General features: G+C 38.6%; 1 protein-coding gene and 1 long non-coding RNA gene across 3 annotated transcripts; one reads left to right on the plus strand and one right to left on the minus strand.

Moving 5' to 3' along the window:
• Positions 1-1,394: 1,394 nt before the first annotated feature.
• LOC129752644 (uncharacterized) lies at positions 1,395-3,491 on the minus strand. 2 transcript variants are annotated; one of them, XR_008738895.1, is made up of 4 exons: positions 2,907-3,491; positions 2,576-2,672; positions 2,360-2,520; positions 1,395-2,227 (listed from the first exon to the last, which is right to left on the minus strand). It is a non-coding gene; the product is annotated as an uncharacterized LOC129752644 (long non-coding RNA). The 2 variants fall into 2 exon arrangements; XR_008738894.1 differs by lacking the exon at positions 2,907-3,491 and having other exon boundaries at positions 2,576-2,745.
• Positions 3,492-3,758: 267 nt separating this feature from the next.
• Positions 3,759-4,802, plus strand: LOC129737729 (uncharacterized). The gene has a single exon (XM_055728888.1). It carries the CDS (start codon positions 3,759-3,761, stop codon positions 4,800-4,802), a length of 1,044 nt encoding a protein of 347 aa, XP_055584863.1.
• Positions 4,803-21,639: the final 16,837 nt, after the last annotated feature.

Below are 21,639 nucleotides of genomic sequence, written 5' to 3' on the forward strand. Positions count from 1 at the left end.
GAGCCCCGAAAGTTTTGTGTGTGGAATTGATAACAAGAAAATTCAAATTTAATTTTTTGAGTTCCTTTTTTTCAAAATCCGATAATGTAAACTTATCATTGCTTTGTTTTAAATATGTAGTCCAAAAAGCATCTTAACCTTTTTTATTACCATTTTTTTTAGATAATTAGATTTGTACTTTTCTATATACTGAACAAATCACATCCTTGGCAAGAAATTGTGCATGATAATTCCTTTAGCAGTTGCAGTTTTATTTGATTTTGATTCATTAAATTTAGAATTTAAAAGTGTCATTTTATACACCCTTAAAGAAGTTAAAGAACTCGAAAAATAAAAATAATCATATGCAAGTTGACAAACAAACATATTGAAAAATAAGTTTATCATGTATTTACTAGTTTATTAACAGCTTACTTATACAAAGACAAAAAAAAGAATGTTGTACCTTTGTAATCAAGTTGCCCATGATCCACGACATTTATTTGAAGTTCATCCGGAAATGACTTTTGTCCAACGTGCGTACATAATCAGGTAATGCATATCATTTTTATTTAAAGCACAACTTTGTACATATGATCGCTTATTTTGAACTCTTATGCCTTTTACTGAATTCGCAGAACCATTTCTGTGTTTCTTTTCAACTCAAAATATAAAATTGGAACTCATAGACATCAAAATAAAATCATTTTTTTCGGTTTATCTATTGGAAAAATTTCAGCAAAACTTTATGCATCACCTTCTCCTATATTTCCTTCGACTTTTGCATCTGCATTCATTCGCGGGTTGGTGGAGTGAATTTTATTGTCAAAAATTCTCAAACAAGACACAGATCAAAAATTAAACAATTGGTTTTTATAATTCTGAAGTCGGCGCCATCCAGAGCAAGGTTGATTTGAATTTGCATTTAAGAATTTCAATATTTGGTAACGTTTATTTTCTGTTTCAGCCTGTTCTACTGTTGTTGATTTCGTCTGCCGAGGCCAAAAGCGACAAAATAAACTACACGCAGAAAAATAAAAATTAGTTTCAAAGGAAAGTGCCGCAAAAACAAAGGATTTTTTCCTTTGATTTTGGGACAAATAAAAATGCCTTTGATTCAAATGCATTTTCTTTTGTTTCGAAGAAATGCTTTCCTTTGAATCAAAACTTTTTCTTTGTTCCAAAAAACAAAATGCTTTCGATTCAAAAACCTTTTCATTTGAATTAATGTAATTTTCCTTTAATTCAACGGCATTTGGATTTCAATTTAAAAAAAATCGTTCTTCAATTCTATTTTTTGTTCACAAAAATTCTAGTACTACTTATTAATTTTCGTCCTATTGGAAATAAAAAGAAATCAAATTATGCTTTAAAATATTTTATTTCTCTGTAAGTTTTTTTCTCTATAAGTAGATGTTCTACCCAGGGTTACTGATAATCGCTTCGTTTGCTTCAAAATTTTCAATCGTTACGACGCAACCACAGTAACGACGCTGTTAAGCATCGACTCGCGAACGAATCAAAACATGCAACATAAGAACGCCGTCTTAGTGAACCATGTACTATGAATTTTCGTTCTGTTTGTGTTGCCTAGCGTTCCTTGTTGATTTTCTCCTTCCGATTTTTAGTCATTGTATACTCCAGCAATCATTCGCTTTGCTACTGAATGAACTCGTTTGCGAGTTGATTCGGCGCGAGTTGATGACGATGCTGTTGATTCATGCCCACAATCAGACCTTTAAGGGAGAATGCTACTAGGGATCAATTCCTGGGATAAAGACTAAGACCGACATTTAATAAAATAATTAACACAGCTTGAGAGGAAAATAAGGCAATTTTGGCATAAATTTGGCTATTGGGCATCTCTTGCGTTCCAAGAATTAACTCGTTTTCCTTCATGGAGCGAAGCATGATCGTCAGCGAGTCGAGTAGATGTCGAAGAATTCGACGCCGTCTACGCGCAATGTTTTCATTAGAAGCGAATGATGATTGTTTGATGGTTACCGATAGTAACTCAAAAAATAACGGATCACTAAAGAGGGGAAGAAAAACAAACTAGGTTTGCGTCGTTCGATGCTGAAAAGCGTCGTTTCTAAAGAAAACAGACTTTCTATGTTGAGGCGTAAACTCGTTGGTGACTAGGATCGGAGTGAAAAACCATTCTGAGCGAAGATCAGCAACCTTGGTTCTACCTTTCTCCACTTCACATAATCGATCTTCCCTTGTTTGAATTTTTAAACCGGTTCATCTGTAAATAAAGAGTAGAACATAATACAAATTATGACAAAAATGTTAAAAAGCTCACAAAAAACGACATTAAGCTAAATAATTCTAACAATTAAAAAAAAGTTTCCATACATAACATGGAAATAGTACTTACTGAACGATATTTGTTGGTGGACAGTTGCTTTCGACCAAAGGGTTCAGGCGCCAGCCGTCGTGTCTCCTTAGACCGGATCGGAACCGATTGCAACCGCTTAGCCGGAGGACTGGAATAGTCAGTACAGTTACCTCTTCAAATTGGTTGGATGAAAGATTGCCCTAAAAAAATTTGTTATGTTGTTATTTAAAATCAAATTGATTTTGAAAGACCTACCTTGGAGCCCACTATCGTTTGCCCTTTCATAGCTGTCGAAACTTTCCTACGCCGGATCTCACCGTGCTGTCTGGGGTTGCCCGGCAGGAAGATTCCGCTGAAATAAATAGGTCTGACTGGTTGTTGGAAAAACTTTTCCGCCAAACAGAAGCTATGTCGACTATTTGACGAAAAAATACTTTGATTCAAAAAAAAACCATCTAAATCAATGAATTTTTACATTGATTCTGCGTCAAACAATAAATTCTTTGAATTCAAATTTAATATTTTGATTTTAAAACTTGGAACTTTGCTTTAAACGAAAAATAGTTCGGTTCAATATAAAATTTACCCAAATCAAGGAAATTGGATTTTGTTTCTATGTACACAAGGTTTTTGAATCAAAGATGTGTATTTTTAATTTCAATGATACTACTTTTCGCTGCGTGTACAAACGGCAGTTCAGAATTCCATTTCTGGACGAAACGAATGCAATTTTCAGGATGATGGCGCTACATCAAAAAAATAAGCCCGCCGGAACGACCAGTTTCAAACGGATCCTGTCACGACAAAACTGATTTGAAAATAGGTTCCAGTTATGTGGTAAAGAGTCATTTTAAAGGTTGTAAAACGTGTGGGATTGTGTCTGCCAGGAAACCGTTTTTCATTTCCTAAAATATTATGAAATTGTGAAAAGTCGGCAAAATAAATTATATAAAATGATTAATGGACTATTTATTTAAATTGTGAACTTCAATATTAACGTTACGGTGAAATTCTTATCAAAGGTAGCTCGGAAACATCTGGTTATTTTTTACTGAATTGTGTTAACTGAAATTGCCTCAAAAATTTGATTTATAAAAATCACATATAAACAATAAATTAAACACAAGATTATCAATGGAAGCATTTAAGTGATTGAATACACTTAAAATGGGCTTCTAGAATAAAAACTTTAAATTTTATTTAGATTTTTTATATTTTTCATCCAAGTCACTTTCGAAATAGGTAACGACTTGAAAAGTCACTTGGCACCGACTTGAGTCACGCCATTCGCCTCTGAGAATACGATGACAGTAAAAAAAAGTTCATTCATGTCACCTAAAGTTCATTCAAGTCACGGCATTCGCCTGCTAGAATACGGTGACTCTAAAAAACTAAGTCACTTCACGTCACTCGCCTCGCAGAATAAGCCCCGCTAAAAATGACTCATCTAACTGATAAGTGCAAAACAGAGGTAGAAGTACTAGATCACCCAACTTTGAATTTCGTGCAAGGAGTTGTCTTTGATTACGATACAGTTAACCTCGCAGAATCAGACCTACTCGAAGAACTCAAATCTGAAGGTGTCACTACTGTCCGGAGGATTACTAAGAAATTAGCCGATGGTAAATCTACGAACACCCCTCTGATCATCCTTACTTTTCGTGGGACCGAACGTCCGGAACACATACGATTTGGCATGTTAAGAGTAAATGTTCGGCCATATTATCCCAGCGTTTTGATATGCCGCAACTGCGCAGCTTATGGACACTCTAGCAAGCGTTGCACCAGTTCGGCGGTATGTATGAACTGCTCTCAGAAACACCAAATCGTTGAACATCAGACTTGTCCAAATCCATCTTTCTGCAATCACTGCTCTGGCGCCCATTCTCCGGTCAGTAAGGTCTGTCCAGTTTTCCGCAAGGAAGAAGCGGTGATCCGGCTCAGAATAGATAGAGGTCTCTCATATAACGAAGCGAAATCAGAAGTAGAAAAAACTACTGCAAAACCTTCATACGCCAGTAAGCTACAGCAACGTTTGGACCAGAGTTTGGATAAAGACCGAGAAATCCAGCTTCTACGTGACGAGCTCAAAAAGATACGGGAACAGATGTCAGATTATCTCTCGGTGAAAAAGGAACTCGAATCTTTGAAAAAACGCCATGAGAGTATACCTCTTACACAGGAATCTCTATCTGGAGGATCATCTGTGATAAATCTTGACCACTTCGTTACCCCAAAACCTAGGTTATCACGCGTAGACTCCGGAAAAAATCAGTCCAGGAGAACATCCGATCAAGGCTCATCATCTCACCAGTCATCTCCCAAACAAACTCGTACAGGAATACACCGAAGTATAAGTAGAAAGCGCACTATGTACGTCTCCCCAACATCTCAAGCTAACGTCAAAAGACAGAGCCAAACCAACAGAGTCCTTAGGGAAAGTAACACTGATCCAGAAGATGATGATTTTGATATAAGCTAACTTCATATCCTCCTATACGGTACTGTAGTATCGTGGAGGTCGGTGGGGAGACTCGAATAAAAACACGTGCAGTCCAGTTAGCCGCTTGTACACGAATGCCTCTTTATTCTATATAGTCTTGTTCACTCCGGCTTTATTGTAGTGTGTATCTGTAGGTCTGTTCAATGCAATGCATGTTATAAGGTATGACGAATCAATGTAAGGATACTATAAGAGAAGGTGTGTAAGGTTTATTGGTTGCAATACTACATTCACTTTCTTTTCATATTAATGTTTTTTCCAGAAATGAATTATTGTACCATCGAATACATTTTTCATTCAGTTACAATTCAAAATTCAAATCGAATAGCTTGTACGTAGTTCTTCATATAAGCTGGCTGCTTTACGGTTCGCTTGGTTCCTGATTCATTTGGCGTGCTGCGGCTGTTCTCATTTCTGGGTGGTAAACTGCTTCGAAGATCATCTGACCTACCAGGCTTTGGTGGTTCTGCCTCGGCTTCCGGGTTTAGTGAGTCGGTATCGTTATCGTTCGGAATTTTCTGCAAATGCGACACATGTCTCCGGTATTTCACACCTGCCTCTGATGCTATTATGACATCTCCACCTTTCCTTTTTAATACTTTAAAAGGTTGAGGATCGAAATTTGGTGCTAGCTTATTTGTCTTTGTCATTTTTCTCATTAGTACACTATCGCCCTCAGCGATACAGATAGGTTTGGCATTTCGACGTTTATCTGCGTATAACTTACCCTTATCTTTCATGCTTTTGTCCCTATCGGACGTTTCTTCGTCAACATCCTTGGGTTGAAAAATGGTTGGGAGTCGATCACGTATATTGTAACCCATCAGCATTTCAGATGGAGTCTTCTTAGTAGTAGAATGTGGAGACGAACGATACATCATTAAGTATTTGTTCAGTTCATTCATCCAATCACCATTCGACGTTTGACTAATGATCAATCGTTTGAGAATAGATCTATTCTGCCGCTCAACCTCGCCATTTTGTTGCGGCCAGTAAGGTGTCGTGTTAATCAACTTAATGTTGTTCGTATCGCAAAATTCTTTAAACTCTGTGCTAGCAAATTGTGGGCCGTTATCTGCGGTGATTGACAAAGGCAGACCAAAACGCGCAAATGTAGAATCTAATCGTTTGATAGTTTCACTGGAATCTGTTTTGGTCATTACTTCTATCTCAATGTATCGACTGAAATAGTCGACTACGACAAAGAGATAATGACCTGACGGTAGAGGCCCAAGATAGTCGATAGCTACGTGCTCCCATGGGCCCGATGGTAATTCCCTGCGCGTCATAGGTTCTGGAGCAGAGGGAGCAGCAACCAGCATGCAGCCTCTACAGTTTCTAACATAACGTTCAACATCTGTATCCAGCTTTGGCCACCAAACTTTCGCCCGTAGTCTTTGTTTCATTATTGTCATTCCCGGGTGGCCTTCATGGGCAAGTTCTAGGACTTTCGTTCGCAACGGTGCTGGTATAATCATTCGGGTACCTCGCAATAATATTGGACCAGAAAAACACAGTTCTGTAGCAAAGAGTTTAAAAGGTTTTGATTCTTCTGACCATATATCATGTTCCAAACCGTCTCTTACTGATTTGATCGAGATGTCATACTCTGAAGCCTCTTTAATTTCGGTCATTTTTATTGCGACTGGCTTAGCGTTCGAAGCTACCCAATTTACATAGAATTCTGCGCACTCATCAAAAGTCCTACCTGTAAAACTGTCTGTGATTGCCAATCGAGAAAGCGGATCGGCGATGTTTGTTTTCCCGGGTCTATAAATTACTTTCGCCTTATACGCTTGCAATCGAACAACCCACCTCTCAATGCGTGCACATGGTTTCGATTTAGGGCTAAATATTGCTTCTAATGGTTTGTGGTCTGTTATCAATTCAAATGAGCGACCGTACAGATAAAAATGGAAGCGCTCTACGGCCCATACCAGGGCTAGCGCTTCTTTTTCAATTTGTGCATACCGACGTTCTACGTCTGATAAACTCTTTCTTGCATAAGCTATAATTCTAGCCCCTTGGCTATTGACCTGCATGAGGACTGCGCCCAACCCTACAGGACTTGCATCTGCTACAAGCTGTGTTCGATCATCGACATCAAAGTATCCTAGTGTAGTCGGGCTAGCTAAAAGGGTTTTCAACTTACTGAAAGCTGCCTGTTGCGATGGTCCCCAAATAAAAGTTTGCTTCTGTTTCGTTAACTGTCGGAGAGGATCCGTCAGTGTTGCCAAATCAGGGATAAATTTGCTTAAATAGTTTACTAAGCCAAGAAAACTTCTGACCTCCTCCCCTGACTTTGGTTCCCGAAAATTGCGGATCGATTCAAGTTTGTCCATATCTGGCTTAATTCCATCCACGGACAGAATATGTCCCAGAAATTTCATTTCTGTGACGCCATAAACACATTTACCTTCATTGAGCGCAACGTTTTTATCCTGCAACCGCTGGCGAACTTTTGCCAGACGCATGTCATGTTCCGTTTTATTGGCTCCATAAACCATGACGTCATCGATGAAAATCACAACTCCCTCGCATCCGCTAAGGATCTGTTCCATGGTTTTTTGATACAGCTCGGGAGCGCAATTTATTCCGAACATCAACCTTGTGTAGCGGTACAAGCCTCTGCTTGTGATGAACGTCGTGATTTCACGGGACCGTTTTGATATTTCTACCTAGCATAAAACGCAATTTATCAGTTTTTTTTTATTTATTTAATAAAATTCATTCATCCAGTGTAAATTCACATTGCCAAGTAATCAGAAACAAATTCAACAACTTTAAAAAAATAGAAAAATCAAGTGAGTATCATTACACATTAACGTACCTGGTGAAAAGCGCTCTCTAGATCCAAACGTGAAAAAAACTTTGCCTTGGCAAGGTGCGGCAAGAAATCCTCAAAAGTCGGTAAGGGGTGGTTTTCCCTTTCGACAGCCTCATTTGCACGACGCATGTCAACGCAAATGCGGACATCACTGCCGTCACCCTTTGGGACTACAACCACGGGAGAAACCCATTTCGCTGGTTCGTTCACCGGCTCTATAATTCCCTTACTCAACAACTCATTTATCTTTCGATCGACAAGCTTCTCCAGTGCCACTGGTATACGCCGGTATGGTTGAACAATCGGAACGACGTCTGCTCGGATCGGTATATCTAAGACTACATCCTTGATTGTCCCTAGCTTACCGCAATTGTTGGATTCAACTTCGTTAACTGGGACGCTTATTTTCAGAATTCCCATGGCCATCGCGGTGTCGCGACCGATCAACGTTTTACCATCGCCCTTCACCACGTAGAACTCCACCATGTCACTCAAGTTGCCAACCTTGAGAGTTGCCGTGAATGCGCCGACTAGCGGAAGTGATTGGCCTCCGTATGCCTTGAAAACCATGGGTGCTTCTCGACGTTGATTTGTTACAGTCACTTTATTGTTCTTCAGTTCGTCCCACTTTGACTGGCTCAAAAGGTTGTATTTTGAACCTGAGTCGATGACAGCGGTCGCAATAACTCCACCGATCTCGCATGTAACTTCGCCATTACAACTAGGGGAGGTTACATGGAACACGTATTCCGCATTATCATCAATCTGCTTCACGGTTTGCTGGTCTTCATCCTTTTTAAACGTTCTTGTCCCAGTATTGGAAGAACATCCGTTGTCCTGTCGTTCACGATAAGAAAAGCCGCCTGTTCGTTTCAGTTGCTTAACGCGACACTTTTTTGCAAAATGATCAGCGCCACCGCAATTTCTACATGTTTCGCCTCTGGCAGGACATTTCTTATCTTTGGCTTGGTGTCCGACGTACCCGCAACGATGACACTCGAATCGGTTGGTCACAAAAGGTCGTTTTCTCTTTCCGCTGAAGGACGCTACTTCGATCTTGTTAACATCATTGGCCTGTGGTTTCGTTCCTTCTCCGCTGGTGAAGGACTTTTCCTGTTGGGCAACGGTCTCAAAAATCTTTGCCGTACTCAGCACTTCCTCCAAGCTAATGTCACCACGCTTCAGAAGATCTCGACGCAGAGCAGCTGACTGACAGCTCTGAATGATTTGGTCCTTAACATTTTCATCCACTCTGTCCCCAAAGCCGCATCGCTCTGCCTGAACTCTCAGACGAATAGTAAAAGCATCGATATTTTCACTCATTTTCTGCTTCATTTCTCTTAGCAAATGACGCTCGTAGGATGTGTTCTCTTTCGGCAGGAAAAATAGATTCAGTTTTGCCTTGGCTTCCTCAAAGGTGGTCATGTTCGGCGTGTAAATGTCTACGTTGAGCAGCGGCCCACGTGTGTCCACAGCTGGTAGTTCCGGCAAAGTTTCGAACAATTGTTGGACACTGGGCCCCGCATAATGGAGTAATAGGTCCTTCATCCAAACGTCATCGTCTATAAGGGTATATACGGACAATAGTATTTGCGAAAAATTGGCCTCAGCCATAACCTCAAATTTTGATTTGCTAGCGGCCTCACCAGTGATGCCAGGTGCGTTACTAGAAACAGTATTTGCTTGTTTTAAAATAATTAGGATATTTCTGAATTGATTAAATTTTTAACTATCAACAGCGAAACGTTTGAATTCAGTAAGTGGCGTCCCTAAGTGGATAAAGATAAGCCATCATTTGCTAATGAATTTTCAAGGTGAATTCGGCATCTGTAGTATATTTTTATGTACTGCTTGGTAGATTAAAAAGGAGTTGTTTGTAACTTCTAAACGAATGCAAAATCATTCACTGATACAAACAAGTAAATTGATGAAAGCCCCGTCTATGTTGTCTTTGAAAATAATCGCCTACATGCTCTGATTATTTTATACATATCCACATAACTCGCTACATCGTTTAAATGAGAGATTCAGTAAGTTGTTATTTCGTTCAATAAATGATGCGTTTTATTTCACATACGAATAGAAATCTACGGGAAAGTTGCAAATTCTTAAGACTCATGAAAAGGTTTTCCAATAACAATGCAATCAAAAAAAAATGTTAACATTTTCCAAACATTATTGCACTTGGCACCCCTGTGCACCCGAAAAAATCAAAACATGAACATCTGTGCATCGCTTTTCCACAGGGCGAATTTGTGGATATTAGTACCGGGAAATCGCGTTTATCATGCGCCCTTCTCAAAAATCGATTATGTTCTTCTATGGTTTGAGGTTAGGGCTGAGGCCTCCTGTTAAGGTGGTGTTCGTGTAGAACTGTCGATATATCCTAATACGACCGGCGCGCATCATCGTTTCGAACGATCTAAGCGACTTCCGCCATTCGCTGCCGACATTGTCGGTGTAAGAACCATAATCGAATGGCTGCATCTGCAGTCCTAAAGCACGGATCACGTCTGCAAACAGTCAAAAAAAAAAACAAATCCAAAATTACTTTTAAAGTCAATATTTTGCTTGAAAAACAATTTCTTTCTCAATGTTTTTTTTTTCAAACTTTTCCTTAAAATTTATCCGCACTGAACATGAATCACAGTTAGGTATAATTCTTATTGGATCGTTGTATCCCGTCATATTTTGACGTTTCACACATTCACCACTATTCATCTCAGTCTGTCGCGTAGCCATTTCCACTAAATCATTGCAAACTTAATGCTCCATCTATGTCTGAGAATGTGAACACAGTCAGCTTTAATTCTTATTGGATCACATTTTGACGTTCCGAATATTCATCGCATCAATCATCTCACACACACCAATTCAAACATTCTGATCATTCCGATGCAGAAAAGTACGCCATCTTGAATCCAAATCGTAATTTTTTGTTTGCAAATTCAAATCATTCACTACCCGCATTTAAGCGATTTTTTCTTCATATTCAAATCCATCTTCTCAACATATTTCGTCCATTCAATGGTTTTTCACTGCATAATATTGTGCCTCAATTGCTTACGGTACAACCATAAGGCTGAAGACTGCAGAAGCGCCAAACGATGTTCCACCTGTGGAGAGCAGCACCTAGATGGAAAATTCGACGATTGCCAAAAGAAACCCTTCTGCCTATTGTAGGGATCTCTTCATTTCAATAATTAAAACGCTTTACACCTTTTATAATTTTCACCAATCTTAGGTACACCTTTTATTTTACACGACCACTTCTGTTCGCTACCTGCACTCCACTGACTGTTACACATCTATCGCTTTCGGTTCTTTTAGCTTTCTCTGTCACACTCATTTTATAGCAACGAGGGACAACCTACCTAGACTGTGGGTATAATATTATGGCTACACACAAAACTTTCGAGGCTCCACTTAGCAAAAATACTGTGTTACTTTCGATTAGCAAAAAGGTTTGTTTAACTAACACGATAGCAAAAAGGTTATTTTGCTTGATTTTAGCGAAAATTAATTTTGTTAGCCGCTGTTTTTTTTGGAAAGCAGCCGTCTTTCCCGCCGCAAAGAAAACAAAACGTGCAGTTATGAAAATTTCAAGAAGAGGATGCTTTTGGTGAACAAGCGGACGGCGAAATGGTGGCCTGATCTACACAGGAAGCATACAGGTAAGAGTCCATCTGGACACTGATGGATTTTACGGGTTTTCAAGTGTGTTTTTTCTTCCAGGTTGCCGTTACATGCGGATATAATACCAATGCCCGGGAGTCACCAGAGAAGTTGCAAAGTCCTAACAGGATGGAACTTTGTTGATTCCGGTAAGACGACGAAACATCCGCGAAACCACCGGTAAAAATCCTACCCACATCCGGAGCATCTCGGTCCAGGCGCCGGAAGAAAATCAAAGCAAACAAAGTGTTGTGTTGTGAAATTAAACGGAAATCCAAAATAAAGTATAAAAGGGAAAAAAATTGTGTTTTTGTGTAAAATCTGATGCCCTACCTGCGTTTTGAAAGCAAAAAAAAAATGTAAATGAAAATCTGCCCGGTATTTTTCACGCGGTTTTTGCTAAAATTTCAGTAAAATTTTTCGGCGGCTTATTTTGCCCTTGTTTGCTAAAATTTTAGCAGAAAAAAATTGCTAAATTGATTGCTCAATTTCTAGCTGGTCAAATTTGAGCAAAATTTTGCTAAAATCTGGCCTCAGAAATTTTGTGTGTACACTCTACATCCCATCTCATCCCCATAAAAAAAATCAAATCATAAAAACATATTTAAATAAAAGTATTATCGAAAACAAAGTACACAGCAAGAAAAATTCGTGTAATTTTAAGGTGCATTTATAGTTCTTTCGAACGTGAAAATGAAAAAACTTATATTCTTCAAAAACTCGACTATGCTGCATTTCATGGCTGCGAAACTAGGTGGAATAGATGCGGAATGGTTGAACGATTATTTTTGAACTGATTTCCTTGTTCAAAGCCCTTTAATATTAATTTTATTTCAATTCCCCCGATTTTCACTGCGGAATATTTTTTCCACGTTCACTGACATTCCGCTCGAAGTGTAAACGCACTGAGCGAACGTGAAAACGGAAAACGAACAAGAGTGGTGAATATAAATTCCGCGTTCATTTTCACGTCCGAATGGCAATGTGCATTCTGAAAAAAATTTCACCGATGACTGAAAAATTTTTGCTTCATAAAAAATTAGTTTTTTAATTTGTAAGCACATTTGAAGGCAATTAAAGGCTTAAAATACTACGAGTTTGAAATGAAACGCATACGATTTTTTTTTTTAACTTTAAAACCCGCTTGGGCATCATTTAATTGCACCTGTTAGAGGAGTTTCTCGACGAAAAAATGTACCTGTTGGAAGAGCTTCTCAACGAATAAATGTAAACGAAATGGCCGAATGGCCAGAGTCCATTGAAATAAAAAAAAATAGATTCCGCTTTGTTCAAATGTGTGCTTCAGAAAAGGTATGAATATAATTATAAAAATTTATGAAATCATTCAAAAATAATGTGTTTTAAGGACAACTGAAAAGCAGAAAAATTAACAAACAAAAGTGTACTGATGCATTTGAATTTAAAAAAACGTTTTCAATTGTTTCGCTATAATTAAAAGTAATTTTGAAATTTTTGTTTGTCAATTTTTAATCAAGAACAAAAATGGCTATTTTGTAGAAGTTATATTCATAACGTATAAGCTTTTCAAAAGAAACGAATTGCTAAAGCTCGTTACTCCTTGATCGATAAATACTTTTTGGGAGTACTTTAAATTCATAAAATTTAATTTAAATTCATTGTATTCATAGATAAGAACTTTGAGATTATTTTATTAAATCAATCGTTTTCAAAGCTGAATATGTTTTGAAGAAGAACCATATGTTTTTTGAGAAATTTGAATTTAAATTTGAGCATTGGTTCGACAAGTATCGATCAAAACATTGGTTGAGTGATCTGTCGTTTACCGATCGAAACTAATTTCTACCTGTAATTGAACAAACCTCTTGCTAATTTTGAAGATTTGACCGATTTGACATTTCACTGCGGAATATTTTTTCACTGTGGTGAGTTCACGTTCACGTTCGAGTTCGAGTTCACAAGAACTGTAAACCAGGCTTTAGACCGAAAACGATGCACGAAAACGGAACATCGATTTTGATGTAAAATTCTATCACGATGTATTTTTTTCAAGAATGTAATTTTTGAGGCGCGTAAATTTAGATCGAAAACAATGCACGAAATCGGACGACGAAAGCCGTCGTGTAAAAATAGACGGGGATGTATATTTTAAGATTTATTCTCGTAAATATTAGAAACCTTTGCTAAATATTCAGGTTTTGCTGTTGTCTATGAATGAATACGCTGCTTTTAAAATTTTAATTTCGCATATATTTCCAAAAAAAACCTAAAAGATATACACCATCACGCACAGCGTCAGCCTGGTATTTTTGTTTCATCCGATAATTCCCAGCACGGCGATGTTGAACAGATGGCCGTCACCAGGATCCTCGATTCGTCCCAGAACACCATTATTTTTCGGTCCGCGTCACCTGCGCCTGACGGAAATTTCTCCGAAAAATCACTGCCACTGCGAAAAATCTGATCTTGCTGCAATGGAGAGAAAATTGATTAATTCCAACAGCATTCTTTTTTCAATATGACATTATTTTGAACCTACCAGCTTTTGAAGGATTATGGAAATGCTAGAGCTACGCCTACGACTCGTTTTCGAATAACTTTCTTACTTGTTTACTTTGTATCCTACGCGCGCCACACAAGTTGCACATTTTCATTTAATTTTAAATCAAACATACAATTTTACACTGTTTGTGATATAAAATTCATTGACCGCTTGATTTTTACATCACGGAATGTAAAATTATAGCAAAACAATGTATTTCTATTCACTTTTTGAAAAAAGACTAAAATTACATCAAAAGGAGTTGAAAATTACATCGTCTTCGATTTACACTTGTAAAAAATTAGACTACTCGTATTTTAGATTCCGTATACTTTTAGAAATTTTTTGCTGTGTAGCTCATATTAATCGCCAAAGAAAAGAAAACATAGCAATCTGGGAATAGTAGAATGACTTCTAATTTTTTCACTTGTCAGGGCATCTGTATTCGTGGTCTATTCTTGGGTCTAATTTATACAAGAATTGAACCAAAGAAATTAGATCCGATCCAATGAAAAAACTGGCAACTGCACTCGTGTTCCATTAACTGTCAAAAGGTTTAGAACTGTGTCAAATTGGATCCAAATCTCATCAGTTTTGGATCAATCCTTATACCAGCTGTAAAAAAAGTTGAGTTGAAACTGGTATAATGGATCACCAATGCGGTTGCTCGAGTCGGAATTTGGGTCTAAACCGGCTGTTTGGACCACGGATACAGGTGCTCTCAGTATTAAACTGATTCTCCAAGAGTTGAAACCTTCCTTCGAAGCACTGATCCTATTGAAGATCTGAAGATGAAGCTCAAGAACCTCCTGCGAATCATTCCATAAATCGAGCTGGCCTCTTGGAGTTCCGTTTAGGTCTTTCCGTCGTGGCTGCTTTTGGGATATCTTTGGTCGTTTTGGCCACTTTTGGAACTAATTTTGATTCAAGCTGCTCAGAATCTAGAAACGAGAAGTATTAATTAAAAGTTCTTTAACATGATTCATTTTAATTCATTTTAGCTTCGAAGCTCAACTATTCAAATTAGGAAAAGTAACCTTACCGTGAGGATTCAATGATGGATTTTCAAAGTCCTGCTTCGTTTCTGAAGTGTCAACCTTGTGTGGGATTGGCCACAATTTCAAATGACTTACCGGGCGTCTATAAACCACGCCATCCTCACTAGCAACGTGAACATCGACGCCGCTCCTACGGATAACCGTGTACTTCACCGGTTGGAAACCAGGACATAATTTTCGTAAGTCATAATTCCGTACCATTACCGTATCTCCCACTTTTATGTCGGACTTCTTAGCGTGACGACGATTGTCTGCATAAATTTTTCCTTGCATTTTTCTGATTGCATCATTATCGCGCACTTCATCATCTCTGCTCCAATACGGTTCAGTTCTCAACGAGGGCAACAGATCTTTTACTGGTCTACCAGTCAGCAATTCCATTGGAGTCTTTCCAGTCACTGAATGCGGCCGTGTATTGTACGCGTACACATACTCCTGAACTGCTTTTCGCCAGTCCTGCTTCATTACCTTGGCTATTCTCAATGCTCGCAGAATACCCTGGTTTTGTCTCTCTACCAGACCATTCATCTGAGGCCAATACGGGATAGTGCGTATTAACCTGATATTCTTGCTAACACAGTATTCCTTAAAATCTTCACTAGCAAAAGGTGGCCCATTATCAGCACGGATAGTTTCGGGATAAGTATGAATTTTGAACATATTCTCCAGTGCTTCAACAGTATGCGCTGAATCCGTAGACTTCATTTCAATGGCAGTCAGGAACCTACTATAATAATCGATTACCACCAAAAAGGTCGCACACTCTTTGGCGGAGAAAAAGTCTATGGCCAACTCTTGCCAAGCACGGTCTGGCATTTCTTTGCGTGTCATCGGTTCCGGAGGATGTTGCGAACTAACAGCTGCACACCCGGCACATTCTTGAATACGATTAGCCACATCTTTGTCCATACACGGCCACCATACATTCTCTCTCAGATTTCGCTTCATTGTAACCGATCCCGGATGACCACGATATGCGATATTTAAAGCTTTCTGTCGCAGACTTATAGGCAGCACTATTCTGTTTTCCCTTATCAAAATACCATTTGCTATTCCTAATTCCTTGGAAAACGCTTCGTACTGGTAAAGCTCCGAAGGCCATGAACCGGACTCTACAGCTTTCATTACAGCTTGCATTATTTTATCAGCCTGCGTTTCCTTTTTGATATCTTCAAGAGTAATAGCTGTCGGCCCTTCTCCTAATCCACAAACATAATGCTCTGAACTCTCATCGAAAGGGTTATCTGATTGTGGACATAATCTTGAGAAACAGTCTGAAATATTTTCTGTGCCTGGAATATATTTCACAGAAAAATCATATGGCTGCAACCTCAGTGCCCAAGCCTCAGCCCTTGAACACGCACGTTTCCCTTCGTGATGTTTTCCACCATAAATGTATTCAAGGGTTTTATGGTCAGTAAAGATGGTGAAGTGCATTCCGAATAAATATGCATAAAATTTTTCTACAGCCCAAACTACCGAGAGTGCCTCCCTTTGAGTTTGAGGGTACACTCTTTCCGCTTTTGTTAGGCCCTTGGATGCATAGCTACACGCAGCGAAAAGATTTTTTATTTCAAAGGAAAGTGCCGCAAAAACAAAGGATTTTTTCCTTTGGTTTTGGGACAAATAAAAATTCTTTTGGTTCAAAAGCATTTTCCTTTGTTTCAAAGAATTTTTCTTTTGAAAAATCTTTGAATCAAAATCTTAAAACTTTGAAACAAAAAACAGTTTCATTTGATACAAAGTTGTTTTCGTTCGCCACAATGTTATTTAGATTTAGATTTAAAAAGATTGGTTCATTGAACCATTTTCCGTTTATTCCAATTGGAGGACATATTTCCTGTTGTTTTGAAATTCCTATTAGGAATTTCAAAAAATAAAAAGAAAGAAATTTATATGTTAAATTTATTTTTATTTACAACAGATGAAACACTTGGCCACAAACTAGTTCACTAAAATCGATCTGGTCCAAATTTTTGTCGACCTGACCGCTGGATTTGGAGCGGTGTCATCGTGCGCAGCTTTCATCTCGGTTGAGGCATCCAGGAAAACCATCCTTCGGCTCTGGTTCTGTAAAAACGCAATCACTTAGAAAATCTTCGATATTCACTCTCTAATTAACATACTTACCATACTTCATCCTGAATCCTTCTAATATAGCTAACTTTGACCTACATTTTCTCACGACCGGCTAAACTTGATTCGATTTTTCGGTTTTGTATTCTTCTTGAAAGGCAAATCAAAATATCTTTTGAATCAAAGGCTGAAGTTTTTATTTAAAGGAATCATTTCTTCAAGTTAAAAACATTTTCCTTTGGTTCAAAAAAAGTTGACTTTGTTTTAAAAGAAATAACCTCAATTAACATTTATTTAGAATCAAAGTATTTACTTAAATTCAAAATCCAAAAATATTTAGTTCAAAGAATTAATTCTTTGTTTCAAAAAATATTTTTTTGAATCAAAAACAAAAGTTTTTGTTTCAAATAAAACAGGAGTTAGATTCAAAAAAATGAATGTTTTGAAACAAAATCATTTTTGTTTTGGTTCAAAAGCCTAGTTTTCTCTGCGTGTAATAATGCGAGGCTCTTTTTGTTCATTTTTCTGAACCAAGACAGCCCCAAGACCCACTGGGGATGCATCTACATACAATTCAGTAGTATCATTAGGGTCGAAATAGCCCAACCGATGAACGGTATTCGTCAGCTCATCGCGCAAATCAACGAATGCATCTATTTGCTCTTGTCCAAATAATGACACGTCTCCTCTAATGAATTTCCTTATTGGCTCAGTTCTAGTTGAGAGATGCGGTATAAATTGACCTACAAAATTAATGAGGCCCAAAAAACTTCTTGCTTCTTCCTTTGTTTCGGGTGCTCTAAAATCCTGGATGGCTTTTATTTTATCCTCAGCTGGACTTATACCACTAGAATTGATTTTGAATCCTAGAATTTCGAGCTCCTCAACTCCGAATGAACATTTGCTATGGTTCAGTGTTGCATTATTTTCTTTGAGGACGTGTAGTACCTGGTTTAACCGCCGATCATGCTCCTCGCGGGTCTTTCCGCTGACGACTATGTCGTCAATATACACCACAACACCCTCTATGCCAATCAACATTTCGCTCATTATTCGTTGAAACATTTCCGGAGCACAATTGATTCCGAAGTTGAGCCTCTTAAATCTCATTAAACCTCGGCTAGTCATGAAAGTAGTTATATCTCGCGATTCTGGGTGTAACTCGACATGGTGATAAGCAGAAGTGTGTAACCATCTGTTTCAAACTGTAACTTCGCCACAAGAATTGTTTTGTTTATCTCCTCGTTCTCAATTTCCTTGAACCATTCTAATCCCTATATCCCAGACACCCTTGGGGCGTATAACAGTTATGCATCCAAGGGCGTCGGTCGCTCATACTTTTGACAGACTGATTCAAGGTGGATGTAACTGGTGGTCAGGTATGAACATCCTACATTAAGCCATCTTGCGGTCGCTAGCTGAGTCGTCTCATGGAGACGAATTCTGATGGGTAGAATGTAAATGTCAATTCCCGCGTTTTGCTTGTTCGCTCTTACACCACTCTAACTTCGCAAACAACATCCGGGCAATCTGCTGTCTTTCTGTCCGCAGCTTTCATCGAAGCAAGTTGTGTGTGCCGGTTTAGTGTCGTAAAGTAATTTGTACATGTGATTGTTGGGAATTTTCTTAATTTTTAGTGTTGCATTCTAGGACTAAGTGGAGGATAAAAATAATTAAAAGTTTACGTGTACGTTAACGGTACGGTTAATTTAAAAGGTGAATTAAAAAAGATAAAACAGTGAATTTACATGTAATTACATAACCTTAACCTAGTCGTTGTATACAATATAGGACTTCGCCATATACACGTTTATAAGTCAAAACTATATGGATAAAGAAGTTAAGCAGCCAAAAAGGTAATTTATTATAATTATTACGTGTAACAAATCCCACCTTATACAATATGTACTTGCTAAAATAAGAATGTCAAAAATTGTACTTGCGTGAATCAAAGTTTATAAAAACGATTGTGTAACGTACGGAGGGGACGTTGGTAGGAACCCTGTACCTAACCAAGAATTAATGCGTTGGGTAGGTCCAAATAGGGCCTTTTTTGCTTTGTATCTTAAAATCCAGGTTCACCAATAAATACACGTGTGGCCGTGGAAAAAATCTACCATTGCTGCTAGCAACCCGTGGCAGTCCTAACCTCTACCAAACTCAACCAAGCGGACAGAAAAACACCTTTACGGCGGGCCGTGGCCATTCCGAGACATCGAAAGGCCTTTCGGAACTAACGGCAAACTTCCGAAGGTCCGCCAGATCAGCTTTATACGCCATTTTGTGTGACCGCATGTGCCAAGTCACACATTTAAAGCCGTAAATCCAGCTCTAAATGATCACCACCGTCGGGTAGCTGTCGATCGTGACCAGAATCTGCACCAATCATCGGCCAACGTTCCTCCGAATAACAAAAAGAATGCGCAAGTACACGTGTGACGTCACTTACATGTAATGTTAAAACGATTTATAATATATCCTAAAATGTTTGTAAATAAGGTGGTAATTAGTCTGAAGGTGTAGCTCTGGAGGTGAGAAAGTTTCCCACAATTCGTCCCTGTTGATTTGATATCCATTTCCATTTCAAATATTTATTTCCATTTTGTTTCCACAGCAAGATAGTAGATTGCCTATACAATTTGATTTTATTTATAGACAAGTGGTTTAACACCACTGTCGGTGGTTTCGGCCAGGTTGTAAGAACCCAGACGATTCTATGGACCGATAGGCGAATCGGTTCGCGACTGTCTTTGTTCCCATTTCCCCTGTTCCTTGATTGCCGGTAACTCAGCAGTTGACAGATCTTACATTGCATAAGCGACCCTTTGAGATACCACCCACCTCCCATGCAACATTAATTTGTTACCCTCTGAGAATGTAAATGTCAATTCCCGCGTTTTGCTTGTTCGCTCTTACACCACTCTAACTTCGCAAACAACATCCGGGCAATCTGCTGTCTTTCTGTCCGCAGCTTTCATCGAAGCAAGTTGTGTGTGCCGGTTTAGTGTCGTAAAGTAATTTGTACATGTGATTGTTGGGAATTTTCTTAATTTTTAGTGTTGCATTCTAGGACTAAGTGGAGGATAAAAATAATTAAAAGTTTACGTGTACGTTAACGGTACGGTTAATTTAAAAGGTGAATTAAAAAAGATAAAACAGTGAATTTACATGTAATTACATAACCTTAACCTAGTCGTTGTATACAATATAGGACTTCGCCATATACACGTTTATAAGTCAAAACTATATGGATAAAGAAGTTAAGCAGCCAAAAAGGTAATTTATTATAATTATTACGTGTAACAAATCCCACCTTATACAATATGTACTTGCTAAAATAAGAATGTCAAAAATTGTACTTGCGTGAATCAAAGTTTATAAAAACGATTGTGTAACGTACGGAGGGGACGTTGGTAGGAACCCTGTACCTAACCAAGAATTAATGCGTTGGGTAGGTCCAAATAGGGCCTTTTTTGCTTTGTATCTTAAAATCCAGGTTCACCAATAAATACACGTGTGGCCGTGGAAAAAATCTACCATTGCTGCTAGCAACCCGTGGCAGTCCTAACCTCTACCAAACTCAACCAAGCGGACAGAAAAACACCTTTACGGCGGGCCGTGGCCATTCCGAGACATCGAAAGGCCTTTCGGAACTAACGGCAAACTTCCGAAGGTCCGCCAGATCAGCTTTATACGCCATTTTGTGTGACCGCATGTGCCAAGTCACACATTTAAAGCCGTAAATCCAGCTCTAAATGATCACCACCGTCGGGTAGCTGTCGATCGTGACCAGAATCTGCACCAATCATCGGCCAACGTTCCTCCGAATAACAAAAAGAATGCGCAAGTACACGTGTGACGTCACTTACATGTAATGTTAAAACGATTTATAATATATCCTAAAATGTTTGTAAATAAGGTGGTAATTAGTCTGAAGGTGTAGCTCTGGAGGTGAGAAAGTTTCCCACAATTCGTCCCTGTTGATTTGATATCCATTTCCATTTCAAATATTTATTTCCATTTTGTTTCCACAGCAAGATAGTAGATTGCCTATACAATTTGATTTTATTTATAGACAAGTGGTTTAACACCACTGTCGGTGGTTTCGGCCAGGTTGTAAGAACCCAGACGATTCTATGGACCGATAGGCGAATCGGTTCGCGACTGTCTTTGTTCCCATTTCCCCTGTTCCTTGATTGCCGGTAACTCAGCAGTTGACGACCCTTTGAGATACCACCCACCTCCCATGCAACATTAATTTGTTTTTCCCTATCCCGAGAGCTAGAGGGTAACAAATTGGCGCCCAACTAATTTTTTTTTTTTGTAAGATAGAAGTTGCATTCCCTAAGGGGGGAGTAAATCAAAAATAGACATTTTTTATTTGTGTATTTCGTCGTTCTCCAAACGAACGCTTTAATATGGATGCTGATATTGATTTTCAGTACAAGAACATTTTGTGTCACCACCTAGAAAGAGATGAAATGGAGTTTGAACTGACCATTAGGGCCGTTAAATTCCAGGATTCCGAGCCTCGAGGAGCAATTCTTCGAAGGTTAAGAGAACGTCTAAAGGAGGAAAAAGAAAAGAATACATCAGATTTAGATATTCGAAGGTTAGAAAAGTCAGTTGACGCTGAAATTAAAATAATCGATAAAAATG

The sequence above is a fragment of the Uranotaenia lowii genome, chromosome 1, assembly GCF_029784155.1.
Source record: "Uranotaenia lowii strain MFRU-FL chromosome 1, ASM2978415v1, whole genome shotgun sequence".
NCBI lineage: Eukaryota > Metazoa > Arthropoda > Insecta > Diptera > Culicidae > Uranotaenia > Uranotaenia lowii.